The sequence below is a fragment of the Hemitrygon akajei genome, chromosome 31 (genome assembly GCF_048418815.1).
Source record: "Hemitrygon akajei chromosome 31, sHemAka1.3, whole genome shotgun sequence".
Taxonomy (NCBI): Eukaryota; Metazoa; Chordata; class Chondrichthyes; order Myliobatiformes; family Dasyatidae; genus Hemitrygon; species Hemitrygon akajei.
Genome location: NC_133154.1, coordinates 17,969,452 through 17,989,008, shown reverse-complemented (window position 1 = coordinate 17,989,008; position 19,557 = coordinate 17,969,452). Strand labels below are relative to the sequence as shown.

The window sequence follows — 19,557 nt, the reverse complement described above, 5'->3', positions numbered from 1 at the left end:
TCCAAATAGGCCTCACCAATGGCTTATACAGCTTCCACATAACATCCTGTCTCCTGTACTCCATATATTGATTTATGAAGGCCAATGTGCCAAAAGCTTTCTTTACAATCCTGTCTATGATGCCATTTTCAACTAATTATGGACCCGTATTCCCAGATCCCTTTCTTCTACCACGCTCCTCAGTGCCCTGCCCTTCACTGCATAAGACCTACCCTGGTTGGTCCTACCGAAGTGCAAAACCTCGCGCTTGACTATGTTAAATTCCATCTGGCATTTTTCAGTCTATTTTCCCAGCTGGTTCAGATCCCAATGCAATCCATGATAACCTTCCTCACTGTCCGCCACACACCCAGTCTTGGTGTCATCCGCATATTTGCTGATCCAGTTAACCACATTATCATCCAGATCATTGATATAGATGACAAACAACAATGGACCCAGCACCTATCCCTGCAGCACACAAATAGTCATGGACCTCCAGTCAGAGGCAACTTCCTCGAAAAACTCTATAAATTTGTTTAGACGTGACCTTCTAGGCAGGAAACCATGCTGACTATCCTTAATCAGTTCATTATCAATTCAAATACTTATATATCCTGTCCCTCAGAATACCTTCCAAGAGAGACCCTATCAAGCCTCACTGGATCCAGGACTGCTAAATGGCCCTAGTTATCCCCCCCTTGAATCTAGGGGTCCTTATTACGCAGAAGGAAGCCATTCTGGTCATCGTGTGGCTGCTACCTGTAAAAGTATGACAAACTCCTCAGGATCCAGGTGCTGCCACGCCCCGCCCGCATGGAAAGGGATGACGCAGCACGCTGACGAGCTGATGGCGTCGCGTTTCCATAACAACAAGGCCTAACGCCTGTGGTGGGTCTGGGCCGAGCCCGAGGGACGGCGTCGAAGTCGGGCGAGATGTCTGGTCAGCAGGGAGCGGAGAAAGTGCACACGGGCAGTGGGTTCTGGAACTGCGCCAAAGCCTCGTACAGCAAGGAGACTGTGGACGCGCTGAGGGGTGAGGGCTGCAATTAAACCGCTTTATGCAGATGGCAGCACATGGAGAGGACAGCAGTCTGAGCCGGTGCTGGTCTGGGTGCAGTTCATTTCACCAACTGATGTTCGACAACTTTTAATTAGCAGAAACAATTCCAAGTTTACTATAGTGTTTTATGACATCGTCTCAACTTGTCACGCCTTTTTGATTATAGACTCCCCGACTAGAATACCTCTTATTCCTCCGAATCACTGAGTTACATTTGTTGTTTCGCAGCAGCAGTATGGTCCAGTGATATAAAATTACTATAATTTCAATAAATAAATACGGTAAATAGCGAAAAAAGAAATCTCAACATTCAGTGGAATATAAATATGGTTCACAGAGCAACCTCATAATTCTTTTAATCCCTGTATTATCCTGGTGAATCTGCACTCCAGCCATTCTAAGGCCAGTAAATCCATCCTAAAGTATGGCGTTCAGAACTGAAAGCAGTGATCACACTTGCCCTTTATCTGATGTTAGCGAATACCACCCCTCAATTAGTTTTATAAACTTTTTTGTACCTGCCTCTTAAATCTCAGTGATTCTTAATCCCCCCCCCCCTTTATTGACAGTTCCTCGCATGTCACCATCAAGAAAGTCAGCTGTTCATACTGCCTTGGATCCAAAGGTCTCACACAATAATCAATCCACTCAGTTTTTCATCATCCTTTGGCAGATTTTCCTTTCCATTAACATTGTTGACTACACTGTCACCTCTAGTTATATATTGTCAAGTGGAGAAAGGGAAATAGGAGATAAATAGAAGTGAAAATATGAGTGAGGGAGCATTACTAGACCTGATCTTGGAGAATGTTAAGTAGTCAAGTAGAGGAAGTGTAAATAGAGAATCTTTTAGAGACCATGTCCAGAACTTAACTTTACTTTTCTCTTTCTTTCCTTCCTTTCCTTTCAAGCAATGTGGTCCACAATCACCTGATTTAATCCTAGCCTAATCACAGGAAAATTTGCAATGACCAATTAACATACTGACCGGTACGCCTTTGAACTGTGAGAGGAAACCAGAGGTCGCGGGGTGAGCGTGCAAACTCCTTACAAGCAGCAGCGGGAATTGAACCTGGGTCGCTGATACTGTAAAGCATTGTGCTAACCACTACGCTACTGTGAGATCCGGTTATGGAGAAAAATAGGGATAGACCAGAAAGAAAGGCCTCGAACTGGAAAAGGCCAATTTCATTAAAATAACAGGACTTGATAAAGGTAGACTAGGAGAATCGACTTTCAGGCAGGTCTAGTTCAAATTTATTATCATGACCACACATAGCCATGGTATAAATGCCACAAAAATTTGCTTTTCACAGCAGCAGCCCAGTACATTACAAACATGACAAATATGAAGTACATAAGCATAAATTACACATAACTTGCATGACAAAATAACATAACAAACTTTTTGCAAGTTAAGCAAAATATAGTCTGAGGTAGACTTGGGCGGTGAGTAGGAGCTGTTAACTGAAAGATGACAAATGTAGTTCTGCGTTTCAAAAAAGACAGCGAGGGAAAAGCCCAGAATGACAGACTAATCAGTGGCAGCCAGCATGGCTTTGCCAAGGGCACATTCCGTCTGGCCAACCTGACTGAACTTTTCAGAATCAGAGTCAGGTTATTTGTCACCAGCATGTGTCGTGAAAGGTAATAAAGTTCATGTGGTTGAGAGGAAACTTGAAAGCCTTTGACAAGGTGTCATGTGGGTGACTCATCCAACAGGTTAGGGCCCATGGGATCCAGAACAAGTTGAGACCAAAATAGGCTGGACAATAACAGACAGAGGGTCATAATAGAAGGTTATTTTTGTGATTGGATGCCGGTGACTAGTGGTGTCTTAAAGGGACTGGTGCTGTGACCCATTTTGTTATTAGTGCACATGAATGATTTGGATGTGGATGCAGGAGGCAAATTTAGTGAGTTTTTTGTGATACAGTGTGAAATAGGCCCTTCCAGCCTTTCAAACCACGCTGCCCACCAACCCCCGATTGACACCTAGTCACAGGACAGTTCACAATGACCAATTAATCTACCAACCGGTTCGTCTTTGGACTGTGGGAGGAAACCGGAGCACCTGGAGGAAATCCACACGGTCTCGAGGAGAACGGACAAACTCCTTACAGGCAGTGGTGGGAAGGGAACCCGGGTCGCCAATATTGTAAAGCATAGTGCTAACGACAGGCGTCAAAGTTCAAAGTAAAATTTATTATCAGAGTACATACATGTCACCACATAGAACCCTGAGATTCTGTGGGCATACTTAGCAAATCTATGGAACAGTAACTGTAAATGAACTGTGTAAATGCAGATATAAGTAATAGTAATAAATAACAAGCATGAAATAACAATATAGCAGAGATCTTAAATGAGTACGGTTATCCCCTTTTGTTCAAGAGCCTGATGGTCACTGTTCTTGAACCTGGTAGTGCAAGTCCTGATGGCAGCAGTGAGAAAAGAGCATGGCTTGGGTGATGAGGATCTTTGATGATGGATGCTGCTTTTCAATGGCAATGTTTCATGTACACATGCTCATTGGTTAGGAGGGTTTCACCTGTGATGTACTGGGCTGAATCCACTATCTTTTGTAGGATTTTCCACTCAAAGGAATTGGTATTCCCATACCAGGGCATAAGGCAGCCAGTCAGCACACTTTCCACTACACATCTATAGAAGGTTTTCGATGACATGCTGAACCTCCACAGACTTCTGAGGAAGTAGAGGTGCTGTTGTGCTTTCTTCACAATTATATTTATATGATAGGTCCAGGACAGGTCCTCTGAGATAGTGACACACAGGAATTTAAAGTTACTGACCCTTTCCACCTCTGATCCTCTGATGATTACTGGCTCATGGACCTCTGGTTTCTGTCACCTGAAGTCTACAATCAGTTCTTTGATCTTGTTGACATTGAGTGAGAGGTTGTTGTTATTGCACCATTCAGGCAAGTTTTAAACCCCCCTCCTATATTCATCACCCCCTTTGATAAAGCCCACAACTGCAGTGTCGTCAGCAAACTTGTATGTGGTGTTGGAGTTGTACTTAACCACACCGTCATTGGTGTCAAGTGAGTAGAGTAGGGGGCTAAGTACAAATCTCTGTGGTGCTCCTGTGCTGATGGAGATTGTGGAGGAGATGTTTTTGCCAATCTGAACTGACTGGGGTCTACAGGTGAGGAAATCCAGGATCCATTTGCACAAGGGGTAATTAAGGCCCAGATCTTAGAGTTCACTGATCAGTTTTGAGGGGATGATGGTGTTAAATGCCGAGCTGTAATCAATAAAGAGCATCCTGATGTATGTATCTTTGCTGTCCAGATGTTCCAGGGCTGTGTGAAAAGCCAACAAGATAGCATCTGCTGTAGACCTATTGGAGCAAATCCAAGTCACTGTTCAGACAGGAGCTGATAAGTTTCAACACCAGCCTCTCAAAACACTTCATCACTGTGGATGTAAGTGCCACTGGGCCATAGTCATTTAGACAGGTTATCATGCTTTTCTTGGATACCGGTACAATTGAAGCCTACTTGAAGCAGATGGTACTACACACTGCCGGAGTGAGAGGTTGAAGGTATCTGTGAATACACCAGCCAGTTGGTCAGCATGGGTCTTCAGTACTCGGCCAGGTACTCCATCCAGACTGGACGCTTTCCTTGGATTCACTCTCTTGAAGGCAGCCCGCATGTCATCTTAAGATACTGAGACCAAAGGATCATCAGGAGACTTGGGGATGCGTGATGGTCCCTCCCTGTTCTGGTGGTCAAAGCAAGCGTAGAAGACATTGAGCTCATCTGGAAGTGAAGCTCTGCAATGTGCAATGTCACAAGATTTAACTTTGTAGGAGGTTATAGCATTCAAGCCCTGCCACAGTTGTCGAGCATCCCTCGTTGATTCCAGTCTAGTCCAGAATCTCCACCTTGCCTAAGAGATAGCTTTCCAGAAATCATACCTGCACCTCTTGTGGTGTTCTTGATCTTCAGGCTTTAATGCCTCTGATCTGGATCTCAGCAGGTTCCAGCTTTCATTCTTCATCCAGGGCCCCTGAACAAATTTGTGAGGACATACTCTTCCACAGCTGTTTTAATAAAGTCTGTAAAGACCCTGGTGTGATCATTAATGTCTTCAGATGAGTTCTTGAACACGGCCCAGTCCACTGACTCAACACAAACCTGTAACTGTTCTTCAGCCTTCTGTGACCACTTCTTAGTTGTCTTGATATCTGGAGCCTTGCTGGTTCGGCTCTGACTGTATGGAGGAAGTAGGAGTACAGCTAAATGATCCGACTTGCCAAAATGTGGTTTTGGGAAGGAATGACAGGCATTCCTTATCGTAATTTAGTTGCGGTTTAGTGTGTTGGGACCCCTGGTGCAACAGGTTATGTGCTGGTGATAAATGGGCAGGATTTTCTTCAAACAAGCCTGGTTAAAGTCAGTGACTACAATTTGAAATAGATAGATAGATAGATATTTTATTCATCCCCATGGGGAAATTCAACTTTTTTCCAATGTCCCATACACTTGTTGTAGCAAAACTAATTACATACAATACTTAACTCAGTAAAAAAAATATGATATGCATCTAAATCACCATCTCAAAAAGCATTAATAATAGCTTTAAAAAGTTCTTAAGTCCTGGCGGTAGAATTGTAAAGCCTAATGGCATTGGGGAGTATTGACCTCTTCATCCTGTCTGAGGAGCATTGCATCGATAGTAACCTGTCGCTGAAACTGCTTCTCTGTCTCTGGATGGTGCTATGTAGAGGATGTTCAGAGTTATCCATAATTGACCGTAGCCTACTCAGCGCCCTTCGCTCAGCTACCGATGTTAAACTCTCCAGTACTTTGCCCACGACAGAGCCCGCCTTCCTTACCAGCTTATTAAGACGTGAGGCGTCCCTCTTCTTAATGCTTCCTCCCCAACACGCCACCACAAAGAAGAGGGCGCTCTCCACAACTGACCTATAGAACATCTTCAGCATCTCACTACAGACATTGAATGACGCCAACCTTCTTAGGAAGTACATTCGACTCTGTGCCTTCCTGCACAAGGCATCTGTGTTGGCAGTCCAGTCTAGCTTCTCATCTAACTGTACTCCCAGATACTTGTAGGTCTTAACCTGCTCCACACATTCTCCATTAATGATCACTGGCTCCATATGAGGCCTAGATCTCCTAAAGTCCACCACCATCTCCTTGGTCTTGGTGATATTGAGATATTGATAATGCGTCGGGATGGGCTTTTTCTTGTTTACAGACAGCATCGTGCAGTTTCACAAATGCGTACTTATAATCAGCCACTGGCAGTATGTAAACTGCAGTCAGAGTCACGCATGAGAACTTCCAAGGCAAGTAGAAGTGTCTACATTTAATCGTTAGTTGTTCTAAGTCAGGGGAACAAGAAGTTGACATAACCCCAACGTCCATGCACCAACGAGAATTAACCAAAAAGCACACACCACCACCTCTTATCAGAATTGGTGGAGTTGTTGACAGAGTGGTGGGTAGTCTTGGGTTACAAAGTGTAATTGATGTGTTGGTGAAATGGGCTGAGAAATGGCAGATGGAGTTTTAGAAGTACTAATGAAATTAGGACATACAAAGTTGGGACATAGTTTGCAGGGTCTTGGGGAAATTTGGGGGAACAGGGGGACTTTGGTGTAAAGTCCAAAAAGTCCTTGAAGGAGGCAGTGCACATTGTTAAGAAGGCTTATGGGATACTAACTTTCATTAGTCAGGGCATTGCATTCCACTGGTCAGTCCTCAGCTGGGATACTGTGTGGAATTCTGGTCACCATGACATGAAAGAAGTGATGGTGCTGGAGACGGTGCAGAGGAGATTCACTGGGGTGGAGTTATAAAGAGAGGTTGGAGAGACTAGATACTTTCATTGGACATGTGGAAGAAAAGAGAAGAACATAATTGAAATCTATAAAATTATGAGGGATATAGATAGAGTGGATTATAGGAAACCTTTCCCCATATCATTGGTGGATAAAACTAAAGGATGTGGATTTAGAGGAAGTGGTAACAGATTAGAGGTGATCTGAGGGGGGGGGGGTTCTTTTTCACCCAGAGTCCACCTGGACTACATGGCCTGAGAGAGTGGTGAAAGGAGGGTTACTGGCAGCACTGCCAAGTGTTTAGGCAAGCACTTGAATTACCTCGGCATAGAAGAACACTGGCAAAGTGCTGAAAGATGGGCTTAATACAGATCGGTGTCCACTGGTCGGCATGGGTGTGCTGGGCAGAATGGCCTGTTTCCATCCTGTATAAGAAAGGGTGAGGAAAGCTTGGAGCAGTTAAGACAAGAATGTTACTGAATTTCATTCACAGAATTGGGCCGTGGCATCAAACACAGATACTCTTGAAAAGAAAATGGATATGAAGTTGTTTTGGTTTTACCTTTACAGTACACATGCACAGAAAGAGTGGTTCAAAATCAGGGTAACAGAGAGAGAAGTACGTGTATGAATAGAAAGAAGATTTCCTGTACATCCTGGAGGATCTATCCTGGGCCCAACACAGTGATGCAGTCATGAAGTAGGCATGCCAGTTTGAAAAGATTCAGTATGTCGCCTTGGACTCTTACAAATGTCCACAGGTGTACAGTGAAAAGCATTGCCACCTGATATGGATGCACGGGGTCATAGGAGACTGCAGAGGGCTGTAGACTCAGCCAGTCCATCACAGGCACAACCCTCCCACCACCAAGGACTGTGCCTGAAGAAGGTGGCATCCCTCACCATCTGGGACATGCCCTCTTCTTGCTACTACCGTCAGAGAGGAGGTACAGGAGCCTGAAGGCACACACTCAACAACTTAAAAGCAGCTCCTTCCCCTCTGTCGTCAGATTTCTAGATGTTCCATCTCATTATCCCTTTTTTAGAATGTAGAACATCAAATTTTCTTGAGCACTATTTTTGTAACATCGTAATTTTTGGTGTTTGCACTGTACTGCTGCTGCAAAACAGCAAATTTCACATAATCTTAAGTCAGTGATACTAAACGTGATTCTGAGGATGCAAACATACAAACGTTCAATGAGTGGATGCACAGCCGCAGAAAGAGAGAGCAACATAATGGAGCAGGCCAGCTCCCCACGGATATATTTTGTACCCCTCCTATTGCTGTTGCAGGATTTCTGACTTTCCTCATCTGTCTTGACACAGTGATGATGCAGGAATCCAAACTGAATCTGTTCCAACAGAGGCAGCTAAACAGAAGGCTCCAGGGTGAGTACATTCACACACGTTCCACACTCTCTGTTTTGTAGTAAATAAATTCTCATGTGGTGCCTGTCCTGGGAGATTTTTTTATGGGTTAGGGTTATATCCTACAGTAATTTTGTCTCTGTTTCCAAATGATGATTGACAGTGATTGGTGGAGCGGGATAGATTTATTCTTTATTAAACTCTGCCTCTAGAAATGTTTGTTACTGACCCAATGTACAAATTGGAAAAGCTGTCTTGTTCTTCACTTTGCCTTCTTCAGGCAAGGCAGGCTTCTGGCTTTAATTGGTTCTGTGTTTAGACCTGGCCCTCACAAGCTGAAGGTTGCATGAGCTTATCAGAGGTTACGGCATTTGTTCAGAAATTCCTATGTAAGGATAACACATTAGCCCCTTGACCGGGGTAAGCTACATTGAATTAGGGTACAAGCTTAACCAGCAGCACAAAATACTAGAGTAGATATCAGAGGTAGGTACTCAGACTGGGAGAAGATTCCATGTGGATCTGCACCTTACAGGATTTGTCTGATTGGGAAGCAGATCGTAGGAGGCTGGGCAAGGAGCCAGCTCCAACTCTAGGCAAGCCAAAACTAAAGGGTTAAAGGGTCAGATGGCCCTAATGTCAGCAGGTTTGAGTACTTCGGAAAAATGAAAAGATATATGAGATCTCCAACCTGAAGACCGCTCCAGATCACTTTATACTGACAGTCTGCCTTCTATTTTCAGTTCAGGTTGACTGTCCATTCCCTACTGCCTCACACTCTGAGCCCCTCCAGTGTGTTCTTCCAAGTTCCCCCCTCTTCAGTCTTCTATGTCCTCAGGTGCAAATTGAATCCATTTATTACAGGAGCAGTGTAGGACCTATGTATCTATTTTCTGTCTGTTTGTGTTATATTTTGTGTTTCATGTTTATTATGGGTAATTTGTCAGGTGGGTTGAGGTATGGTAGAAGTGAGGACTATAATTATGTATCCACGCTTTGTCTTTGGTCAGCTTTTAGTCTGGTTAGAGTAGGGAGTAAGTCAGGGAATTATTTTTTTTGTTAACGGCATATTGTTTAAGTACATTTAAAAACTCTTGGCTTAGAACATTTAAATTTGCTAACTCTCAGGTGTGTTTAAATATGCTTAGACCATTTTGTTATATTTTACTTTTGTCATTACAAGATCGTTTGCTTTTGCTGCTTTCTTAATAAAGGATCGAACATACAAACGTACTTTCTTCAACTTAGAAATTGGTCATTTTGGAGCACATAATAGTGTCACCCCCTCCCCCCAATGCTGCTGAGCGGTTTTAGTTTGTTTTTAAAGTAGCCACTATAGGCAGTGATAGCTTTGATTTAAGGTTTGTTTTTCAGACGGGAAAGAAAGGTACAATGGAATGCCCCCCAGCAGTCAGAATTAGGAGCAAGACTCTTTTTAAAGGACATAATGATCTGGGCTTTAGTATATAATTTTAATTGGTCAATGATATTAATCTCATTAGGGCCATCATAGGAATGATCAGTTGTGTTTATTATTTTCCTTTTTCTATGGTTTTTTTCCCAGAGGGTGATTCTTTACCAGTGAATTGTAATCCCACATCCAGCCGGGTGTCAGAGCCCACTCCACTGCCACCAGCTCCATCTCTCCGAGCCGACCTCTTCTCCAAACCACAACTACGTCCTGCGGAAAGTTGTCGTGCCGGTGGCGCATACCAACGGGAAAAATTTAGGCCTCGACCAACAAGTAGGTGATCAGATGTACCGAATGTGATAACATTAGCGACAACTTGCTAAACATCCAAGTTGGTTGTGAAATAAGTTATTTGCATGGATCCTAAAAGAGGAGACATCAGTAAGAATTTAGTTGTTTAAATTCTAAAGCAATTCCAAATAACTGCAAGTTGGCAAACTTAGACATTTGAAGTTTACTGTTATTCCAAGTTTAGGCATTTATTTAAAATTATGCAAATGGGCTTTAATGCAGTAAACATCTTTGGATCTAAAGCAAAGGACAATTTGAATAATGAAAAGTTGGAAGCCTAAAGAAGAGGAGGTTTTTCTGCAGCTGTGATTAAGTTGAAGCACTGTTGGTTGTTCTGGGAACCACATTTTAATAAGAATATATTGGTCTTTGCTTTGCAACATGATACTTTGATAGTAAAGTTCAATCATAGAATATGGATCAGTACAGCATAGAAACAGGCCTTAGACCCACAGTGTCTGTGCCAACGATTATGCCAAATTAAATTAATCCCTTCTGCCTGTACATGGTCCAGATCCATCTATTGCCTGCATATTTAGATGCCTATCTAAAAGCCTCTTAAGTGCCACTCGCATATCTGCTTCCGGCACCACACCTGTCAGCGCTTTACAGGAACCCACCACTCTCTTTGTAAAAAAAACCTGCCTCGTATATCTCCTTTAAATTTTCAAAGAGAATAGATGTTCTGCAGATGCTGGAAATCCAGAGCAACAAGCGCAAAATGCTGGAGGAACTCAGCAGGATCAGGCAGCTTCTATGGAAAGGAATAAACAGTCAACATTTCGGGCCGAAACCCTTCATCAGCACTGGAAAGGAAGGAGGAACAAGTCACAATAAGAAGGTGGGGTGGGGGAGGGGAAGAGTACAAGCTGACAAGTTTCTTATTAGGCCTAATTCAGAGTATTGTTTGCAGTGTTGGTAACCCACGTACAGGAAAGATGTAAATAGGATTGAAAGAAGACGGAGAAAATTTATAAGGATATTGCTGGGATTGGAGGACCTGAGTTATAAGGAAAGATTGAACAGGTTAGTTTATTCCTTGGAATGTAGAAGATTGAAGGGAGGTTTGATAGAAGTATATAAAATTATAAGGAGTATAAATAGGGTAAATGCAAGCAAGCTTTTTCCATTGAAATTGGGTGGGACTACAAGCAGACGTCAGGAGTTAAGGGTGAAAGGTGAAAAGTTTAAGGAGGACATGAGGAGAAACCTCTTCACTCAGAGGGTCGTGAGAATGTGAAATGAGCTGCCAGCACAAGTGGTGAGAGCAAGCTCTATTTCAACGTTTAAGAGAAGTTTGGTTAGGTACATGGTGTATGGAGGGCTATGGTCTCGATGTAGGTTGATGGGACTAGGCAGTTTATATACAGGTGTCATCGCCCCCCCCTTTACAAAGGTAGAGCATTCCTACAAAACCTTTCTTAAGCCAAAATGGCGTAAAGCAATTTATATGGGAAAAAATTTCTTAAAAAGGGGAAATCCTCTTTGTAATGTGGAAACAGGTTACTAACTTTTGTAACAGGGAAGTGGCGTAAAGCAAACATTCGTAAAGCAGGGGACGCCTGTAGTTCGGCATGGACTAGATAGACTGAAGTGCTCGTTTCTATGCTGTACTTTTCTATGACCCAATGACTGTAAGTGATAGGCGAATCCAGGTGAGTATTCCTTTAAATTCCCAGGAACTGGTCTCCCAATCTATGTTGGGCCTCACTGATATACAGGAGACCACACCGGATACAGTAGATGACCCCAATAGACTCACAGGTGAAGTGTCACCTCACTTGGAAGGACTGTTTGGGGCCCTGAATGGTAATGCGGGATCCAGTTGAGATGGCCAGAGTCACTGAGAATTACGTGCTGGACGTGGGGGCTGGTGGGGTGGTAGCTGAGGACAAGAGGAATTCTATCCCTGGTGGGGTGGTGGGAAGATTGCCTGAGGGCAGATGTGCCCAGAATGGAAGAGGGCCAGTTGAGGGCATCATTGGTGGTGGAGGAAGGGAAGCACCCTAATGTCAAGTGACATCAGCTTACCAGGGTTCCTACCCCTACACTTGGTCCAGTGTTGCTGTGATGTCAAAAGCAGTCGCTCAGCTCATTTTATTCCTGAAATTTCAGCTGTGAGATGTAGATTTCAGACACGTCTACAAAGAGGTCTGGAGCAAGGCAGTCCTGGTGAAGCCCAACCTGGCCATGGGTGAGCAGGTTGTAGTCAATGCCATTTGATAACACTTGACATTATTAATGAATGGATTTGTCATATTTCTTCTGTTCAAGATCAATGTACATTTGCACAAAAGAATTAGGAGTAGGAGTGGGTAGCTCACCTTCTAGCCGGTTCTATCATCCAGTAAAACCATGTAATCTGAATGCTACATTCCCATCTGCTCTGGTAAACTTTCACCCCCTTGCAGATCAGGAAACTACCCACCTGTGCCATGGGAATTTTTTAATTCAAAGAATCTGCTGCCATCCCTCTTTGAGAAAAAATCTGAGGGTTCACAAGCCTCTAAAGGGATTAATATAATCTCACCCGGCTTAAAAAGAATGACCCCTTATTTTTAAACACAGGTCTCTAACTAGACTTTCTGAGAAGAGACCATCCTCTCAACATCCACCCTTGTCAAGTCACTTGAGGGTTGTGTATGTTCTCACCCAGATAATTCCTTATTCTTCACCTGTTCTGAAGGTTCTTAACCTGAAATGTAAAGTCTCTTTCTTTCTCTACAGATGCTGCCCAACCTGCTGGGTCCTTCCAGCACCTGCTGTTAGTTGATTTACATCACCTAGCCGTTTTTATTAAGACCGTACGATGAAATCCATCAGGAACAGTGACAGTAACAACTTGTTCAGTACTCCTTCCCTGGTGATTCTGTTTTTCCTAAATTCTTCCTTCCCTTTCAACTCCTGTTTAACAACTATTTCTGGGATGTTAGTTGTGTCTGCTAACGTCAGTCACAGCATGCAAAATTCCTCTTTAATTCATCTACCGCCTCTTTGTTTTCCATTATTAGTTTCTCAGACTTGCTTGTTCGTGCTTTTGGAAAAAGGCAACCAATGCTTATTGAACCTGTGAATACTGTTTCAGAAATTAGTAAAATTTTGATAACTAAAGATATGAAGAGATATGGGAAAGGAGAAATGTGAAGTTAGATCACAGATTGTACAAGTGACAGAAATAACCAGGAGCTAAATGGTCTGTATCTGTTTCCATGTTGAAACACTTAATTGTTTAACATTCCTGCTGTACTCTCTCACAGTCGCCTTTTCCCATCCACAAAAGCCTACCACCATATCTGACTTAGGCTCTGTTTCTCACTTTCTCCCACTCTCAACACATGCTACTACGAGCCCTGTTATTCTGTTGCTGATTCTGTAATTCTGAATCCCAGTTTCTTATACCTTACCCTCCACTCACCCTTTGTCACTCTTGCCTTGTTGCCCTATCTCTCATGCCTGCCTCTGTCACTGTCATTCTCTGATGTGCTTGTCTGAACACACCAGTCCACCACACTGTGATCTTCTTGTATTCACACTCTCTGGTATTATCCATGTCTGTCGTTATCTGTGTCTTCCATTACCTCTGTCTCTCATTATCCTTGTCTCTGATTCTCTGTGCCTCTGACACTGTCTCACTCCTCCTTTAATGTTTCTCTCTTTGACATTCTGACTCTTGTCTATAAGTCTGTGCCCCTTTCACTCTGCCATCAGTCTCACTCATTTTAGTCTTTCTTTTTTTAAAATAATTTTTAGATTCTGCTGGGATTTTGCCCAGCTTTGTGGGGACATTGTCAGCTTCTGCTGGGATTTTTTCCAACCGTGCGGGGCCATTGTCTGTTTCTGCTGGGAGTTTGTTCAGCTTTGTGAGGACACGTTTTAGTCTTTCTGATTTACTAACTGTGTCTCCTGATTTGCTATTTCTTGGCCTCATTCTAACTACCTCTGCTTGACTGTCCCCACAGGTTCATGCTAAACTTCAAGTTATCACTTGCACCAATTCCACTTTCTAGCACTTGGTTCATAGCCTTCTATACCTTAGTGATTCAAGTACACGTCTAACTACTTCTGAAATGTTGTGAGAGTGTCTGCCTCCCCCACCCACCCACCCAGGCAGTGCGTTCCAAATTCCAGCCATCCCCTGGGAGAAAACCTTTTCCTTAGGTCTCCTCTAAACCTCTTGCCTGTTGCCATCAACCTTGGTCCTTTAGTTTTAGACACCTCTGCTAATGGAGAAGGATTTCCTGTTATCTACTCTATTTAAGCCCCTCATAATTTTGTATACCTTTACCAGGTCCCTCAGTCTCCTCTGCTCCAAAGAAAACAAACACAGCTTGATAACAGAAATACTCCAAACCATCAATATCCTGGATCCTCTCTAGTTCAGTCATATCCTTAGTCATACAACTTTTATACAATAGATAGAACCAGAATTGTTCACATCCACCACCGTGGCCTAACCAATATCTAACAAAGTTGTACTATTACTCCATGTTCTTATATCTGTCACTCAGCCAATGAAGGCAAGTGTCCTGTATGCCTTCTTTACCACTTTATTTATCTATCCTGCTAACTTCAGGAATCCTTGGACTTGTATGCGAATGCCCCTCTGTTCTTCAATGCTCCCTTCAGCCCTACCATTCAGTGTGTATGTGCTGACCATTACACTCACACTTACTTGATTGAATTCCATCTGTCATTGCCCTGCCCAGTTTACCAATTGATCAATGCCTTCCTGCAGCCAATGACTATCCTTTTTGCTCCTAAAACACCACCAGTTACCAAGTCACCTACAAACTTATCATTGTACCTCCTTCTTGTGCTCGTTCTCTAACTCGTCCGCTGTGATGGTTAACCTCAGGAAACTTAGAGAAGGAAAAGCAGCGCCTGCAGAATATCATGGCTACTGGGAAGGATGGTCCAATGCCAGACAAGAAACAAAGACCAAAGGAGGAGGAAGAAGAGAAGCCAGAAATTGACCGGTTCGACGAGCGTAAGTACTTCTGCCACCAGCAACTCACCAGCACGCACCTTTAATGCTAATCTAGAATCTGGCAGTGGTCCTGCTCATGATCCAGCGCCTGTTTCCTGTACTGGTTGTGATTCTGGTGTTCACCTGTTTGGTTCTGCTCCCCTTGTGTCTCTGATCCTGGGTTGTTGAAATTGTTGCTCAGGATTTGAAGAGTAGCTTCAGGAGGCTGACAGCAGGGGAGGCCATTCCAGTTTATTTTCTCTCACATGCCCCTCACCTTTCAGAGTTAACCTACTCTAAGGGCAATTTGCAGCAGCCAGTTAACCTACCACCACATCATTGGAATGAAGGAAGGATTAAGAGTATGCAGAGGAGCTCATGCACCTCACTGTGATCTCGGACAGCAACTGAGGTCTCTAGAACTGTGAGACAGCTGCACCACCATGCTGTCCAGTCAAGCCCCACACCCCCAACTTGTTGAGATGCTGGAATGTGGGCAGAAACGAAAGTGGCAAGAATGCTCTATTGAATCAGAATCAGATTTAATATCACGTGCGTATGTCGTGTCCTTTGTTAACTTAGGGGCGGCAGTCCAATGCAATACATAATAAATATATTAATTATAGTAAGTATATACATGTATATAAAATAGTTAAATTAAAAATAGTGCAAAAACAAAAATAATTTAAAAAATTAGTTGGTGGGTTTAATGTCCATTTAGGAATTGGATGGCAGAGAGGAAGCTGTTCCTGAATTGCTGCGTGTGTGCCTTCAGGCTTCTGTACCTCCTCCCTGATGCAATGAGAAGCGGGTATGTCCTAGGTGATGGTGACAGGGATCCTTAATAGTGGACACTGCCTTTCTGAGGCACCGCTCCTTGAAGATGTCTTGGATCCTATGGAGACTAGTACCCATGATGGAGCTGACTAATTTTACGACTTTCTGTAGCTTCTTTCAATCCTGTGCTGTAGCATATATCCCATATCAGACGGTGATACAGCCCATTAGAAATGGGTGTTTGCACTAATTAAAGTGGACGAAGTTGAGAGTATACTGCAGGATGGTGTGCTAGATGTTGTCAGAGAATGGGAGTTTATAGTCAGGAACGTCTAGGTTGGGAGAGTGGTGACTGCTGACTGAGGGTGAGAGCAAGTGTCAGGATGTTGTGTTGGTGAGGGTGGAGAGAGAAGACTGGAAGGCGTGGTGCCTGAGGATGGAATAGTTTGGGAAAGTACTTTCCAAGTTAGTGATAAAGAAGGGGATAATTGAGGGAATAGGGGAGTACAGTATCTGAGAGTGAGGCAGAAAGTGATGCGGGTGGCCAAGTGCTGTCAGGGATGGGAATGGCCATTACTATTTTGTCTTTCTCTTCCCTCCTGTTCAGTATGTAATGAGATTGAAGAGAGAAGGCAGTTCCTGGAGCAAATGGAATCCTTTGGCCGAGGGAAGGAATTCCGTGGAATCATTCACGCAGAAATTTCCCAGGTACTATGGGGAGATACTTGCAGAGCAACAAGTAATCCCAAACATTTCCATCTAGTGCACCTGAACTCCACTTAATCATAGATACAGTTGTGGAGAAGCCTAGTGTGGGCTTTATCCTCACTGGACTGAGAAAGGTACTGTCTGATCATAACAGAACTGGACCCACTCACTGTTCTGGATAGATCATGTTGAATTTTTAACTCTTCCCCTTGGCTGAGTCCAAGGATTGTACCTTCACTGCCCATCATCTTGTTCACAGTTCTTTCTGTAGTTCACCTCTTCCTGTCATCTCCTATCTATCACATCCTTTTTATTTCCTACAGAATCTCCCGTCTCCATATCCCCTATAGGAACTCTTCATCTCTCACAATCCCTGTAAAACCCCTCTCATTCCTTTTTGAACCATCCCACTTCTTCATTCCTTTTGTACTCTTTCTTCACTCATTCACTCTTTTCTCTCTATCCTCCCGTAAAAGTGGTCTTACTCACTCCTGATTGTTGTCAGCTATTAGTTATGCAAAAAAGGAATTGTATTCGCCAGTGTAGTGTGCATCAATCAGCAACGTCTTGTTGAGCGATAATGATCTTCACACTTCAGTCATCTCTTGACTAATATCTGTTGTGTGTCTGTTACAGAAAATCCAGGAGATGAAGGAGATCGACAAGAAGAGGAGCAGTGAATTGAGGCAGCAAATAGAGATGGATAAGAAGCAGGGGGAATCTGCTTGATCATAGTCTTATACTAGATATCAAAATAGTGTCTAAAGAATTAAAAATTACCTGAAAGACTCATTTCATAAAAACATTTACAGCTCCACCTTCCTCAGGCAGAGTCTGATCCCATGCAGGAAGTGCCCTCTCTGTATGAATGGGATGGGAGAATGAAAGGTTAGTGCTTGTTCTTTTTCCACCTGATATCATTTGTAAAATAAGAAACACAGAGTTAAAAAAGCAATGAACATCGAGAAGTTTTCTGTCGTCTCTTTTATTTCAGGTGATACAATAAGGAGCACGTGGCCAAGTGGTTAAGGCGTTGGTCTAGTGATCTGAAGGTCGCTAGTTCGAGCCTTGGCTGAGGCTGCATGTGTGTCCTTGAGCAAAGCACTTAACCACACATTGCTCTGCGATGACACCGCTGTATGGGTCCTAATGCCCTTCCCTTGGACAACATCAGTGGCATGGAGAGGGGAGACTTGCAGCTTGGGCAACAGCCCATTAAAAAAAAACCTTACCCAGGCTTGCGCCCTGGAAACTTTCCAAGGTGCAACTCCATGGTCTATCGAGGCTGACGGAGGCCTACACTACTACACAATAAAGAGCTGCTGCTCCTCTCCCTCATCAGTCACCGAACCATTCCTGCATCGTGACAGTTCACCAGTTACTCCATTCCCCTTGGCCTCACTGACTTGGACCAGACCCTTGCAACTGTCATAGGCCAGCTATGATAGTCATAGCTATCATACGAGCTGCCTCACTCCAGTTCTCGCTCATGTCTCTCTCTCATTGCATACCTAGAAGTTTAAAAGCTATTTCTAAACTCTAACCTTCTTACAGTGAAGGCCACTTCACTTATCTTTATAACTACTTTCTGGAACTACCCGTTAACCATTTGTGATTCATACACAAAGATCCCCCAGTACTGCATTCATTTCCATTCTCTCTCTATTTACAGTATAATCTGCCTTGTGTTTGGTGGCTGTCCAACGTTTCCGACCATGACAGGGAATCTGTGTGAGAGAGTTTTTAAAGGGAGGAAAGGTCCTTGCATTTAGGCAGTTCCACTCTCTTGACCTCAGAAGTTGAGGTACAGTGGAACAGATAAACATCACAAACTGGGGACTTCCTTGGTTACAGTGGATGACCATGATGTCTCCCGTGCCTTTTGTGTTCTTCGCTCTCCACCGAGCATTGCTGTACCACCTTCTTGGCTGTCAGATCTCACTAGAGATCTCACCTGCCCAGTCTGCCAGAGCTGACTTCACATGCTGGGACAGGCATGTCCCTAACTCACCAGGGTACGAAGCCTGCTGTCTATCCTCACCTCATTTAGCCCACCTGTCGAAGCGGTGCGGTCGCCGTCGCATGCAAACAGCTACTTAGAACCACAGGTAAGAGCTGAGTGTCTGGTGGGGATCAAAGGTGATTGAGCTGCCCCAGAATGGACACAACAAGCCTCTACACCAGAGGTGCTACCCCTCTCTAGACCCCCTATAATCTTACTGAATTGTATGACTTCACACTTTCCCCACATGAAGCTTCACTTGCCAAGTCTTCATCAATTCACACATGTCTCTTACCATAGAATCTTCACTGCAACATGCTCTCTGAAATATTCTTGTGTTGTCAGCAAACTTGGCCACCTTACGTTCTGCTCCTCCTCCTCTATGTCATTAGTGAACATGTGAATGAAGGGTAGAGATCCTTAGGACACTGCAGTGTTTACATTCAGCCTAAAAAAAACAAGTTAATCTCACTCTGTCTTCTATACAATAATACTGGACAACACATTTTTTCGTAAGTGTTGCTTCCTTGTAATTTTTTTTTGTTTATGATCGCTTGAAGCTGAACACAAATATAATTTCAGACTACTTGTATTACGTAGGAATTTGGAGGAGCAACAAATTAACTTACTGAATATAATGCATTTAATTGCATAACAGTGCTAACACTTTGCAATAGTTCAACTAAGCTAAAAACGTTTTTGTTGATGATTTTTGTTTGTACTCAGTGTCTGAGGCTTCTCGCTTAAGTGTCCAACAATAATCACCCGGCATTGATGGACTCCAGTTGCCCTGATACTGTTTCTTCTTGTTTGCAATGTCCTGGTGAAACCTTTCCCCATGCTCGTCACTGACAGCGCCAAGATTTGCAGGGAAGAAGTCTAAATGGAGATGCAGAAAATGAATATTTAGCAACATTTTGCACTTCATGGTTTTGTATGCTTGAAGCACGTTGTCAACCAGCTGCACCTAGTTTGGTGTGCTGCAGTTGCCAAGAAAATTTTCAACAACATCCTTGAATGCCTTCCATGTGATTTTCTCGGGAAGTTCTTTGAATTGCCTGCCATTAATGACCTGTTTAATTTGTGGATCAACA

General features: G+C 43.4%; 1 protein-coding gene across 2 annotated transcripts; it reads left to right on the top strand.

Annotated features, from left to right (window-relative positions):
* The first annotated feature begins 863 nt into the window (after positions 1–863).
* Positions 864–17,429, top strand: c31h22orf23 (chromosome 31 C22orf23 homolog). 2 transcript variants are annotated; one of them, XM_073034028.1, is made up of 6 exons: positions 864–1,015; positions 8,207–8,269; positions 9,813–9,992; positions 14,866–14,997; positions 16,361–16,461; positions 17,098–17,429. In XM_073034028.1, exons 1-6 carry the CDS (start codon positions 916–918, stop codon positions 17,188–17,190), a joined length of 669 nt encoding a protein of 222 aa, XP_072890129.1. In that variant the 5' UTR covers positions 864–915; the 3' UTR covers positions 17,191–17,429. The 2 variants fall into 2 exon arrangements, with proteins under 2 accessions (XP_072890129.1, XP_072890128.1); XM_073034027.1 differs by having other exon boundaries at positions 8,174–8,269.
* Positions 17,430–19,557: the final 2,128 nt, after the last annotated feature.

What these genes read in the sequence shown, in the direction of transcription:
- c31h22orf23 (XM_073034027.1), top strand. Translation starts at nt 916, where the DNA reads ATGTCTGGTCAGCAGGGAGCGGAGAAAGTGCACACGGGCAGTGGGTTC. An exon ending in GACTGTGGACGCGCTGAGGG is followed by an intron (nt 1,016 to 8,173) that starts GTGAGGGCTGCA and finishes TTGCTGTTGCAG; the next exon opens with GATTTCTGACTTTCCTCATC. An exon ending in AATTGACCGGTTCGACGAGC is followed by an intron (nt 14,998 to 16,360) that starts GTAAGTACTTCT and finishes CCTCCTGTTCAG; the next exon opens with TATGTAATGAGATTGAAGAG.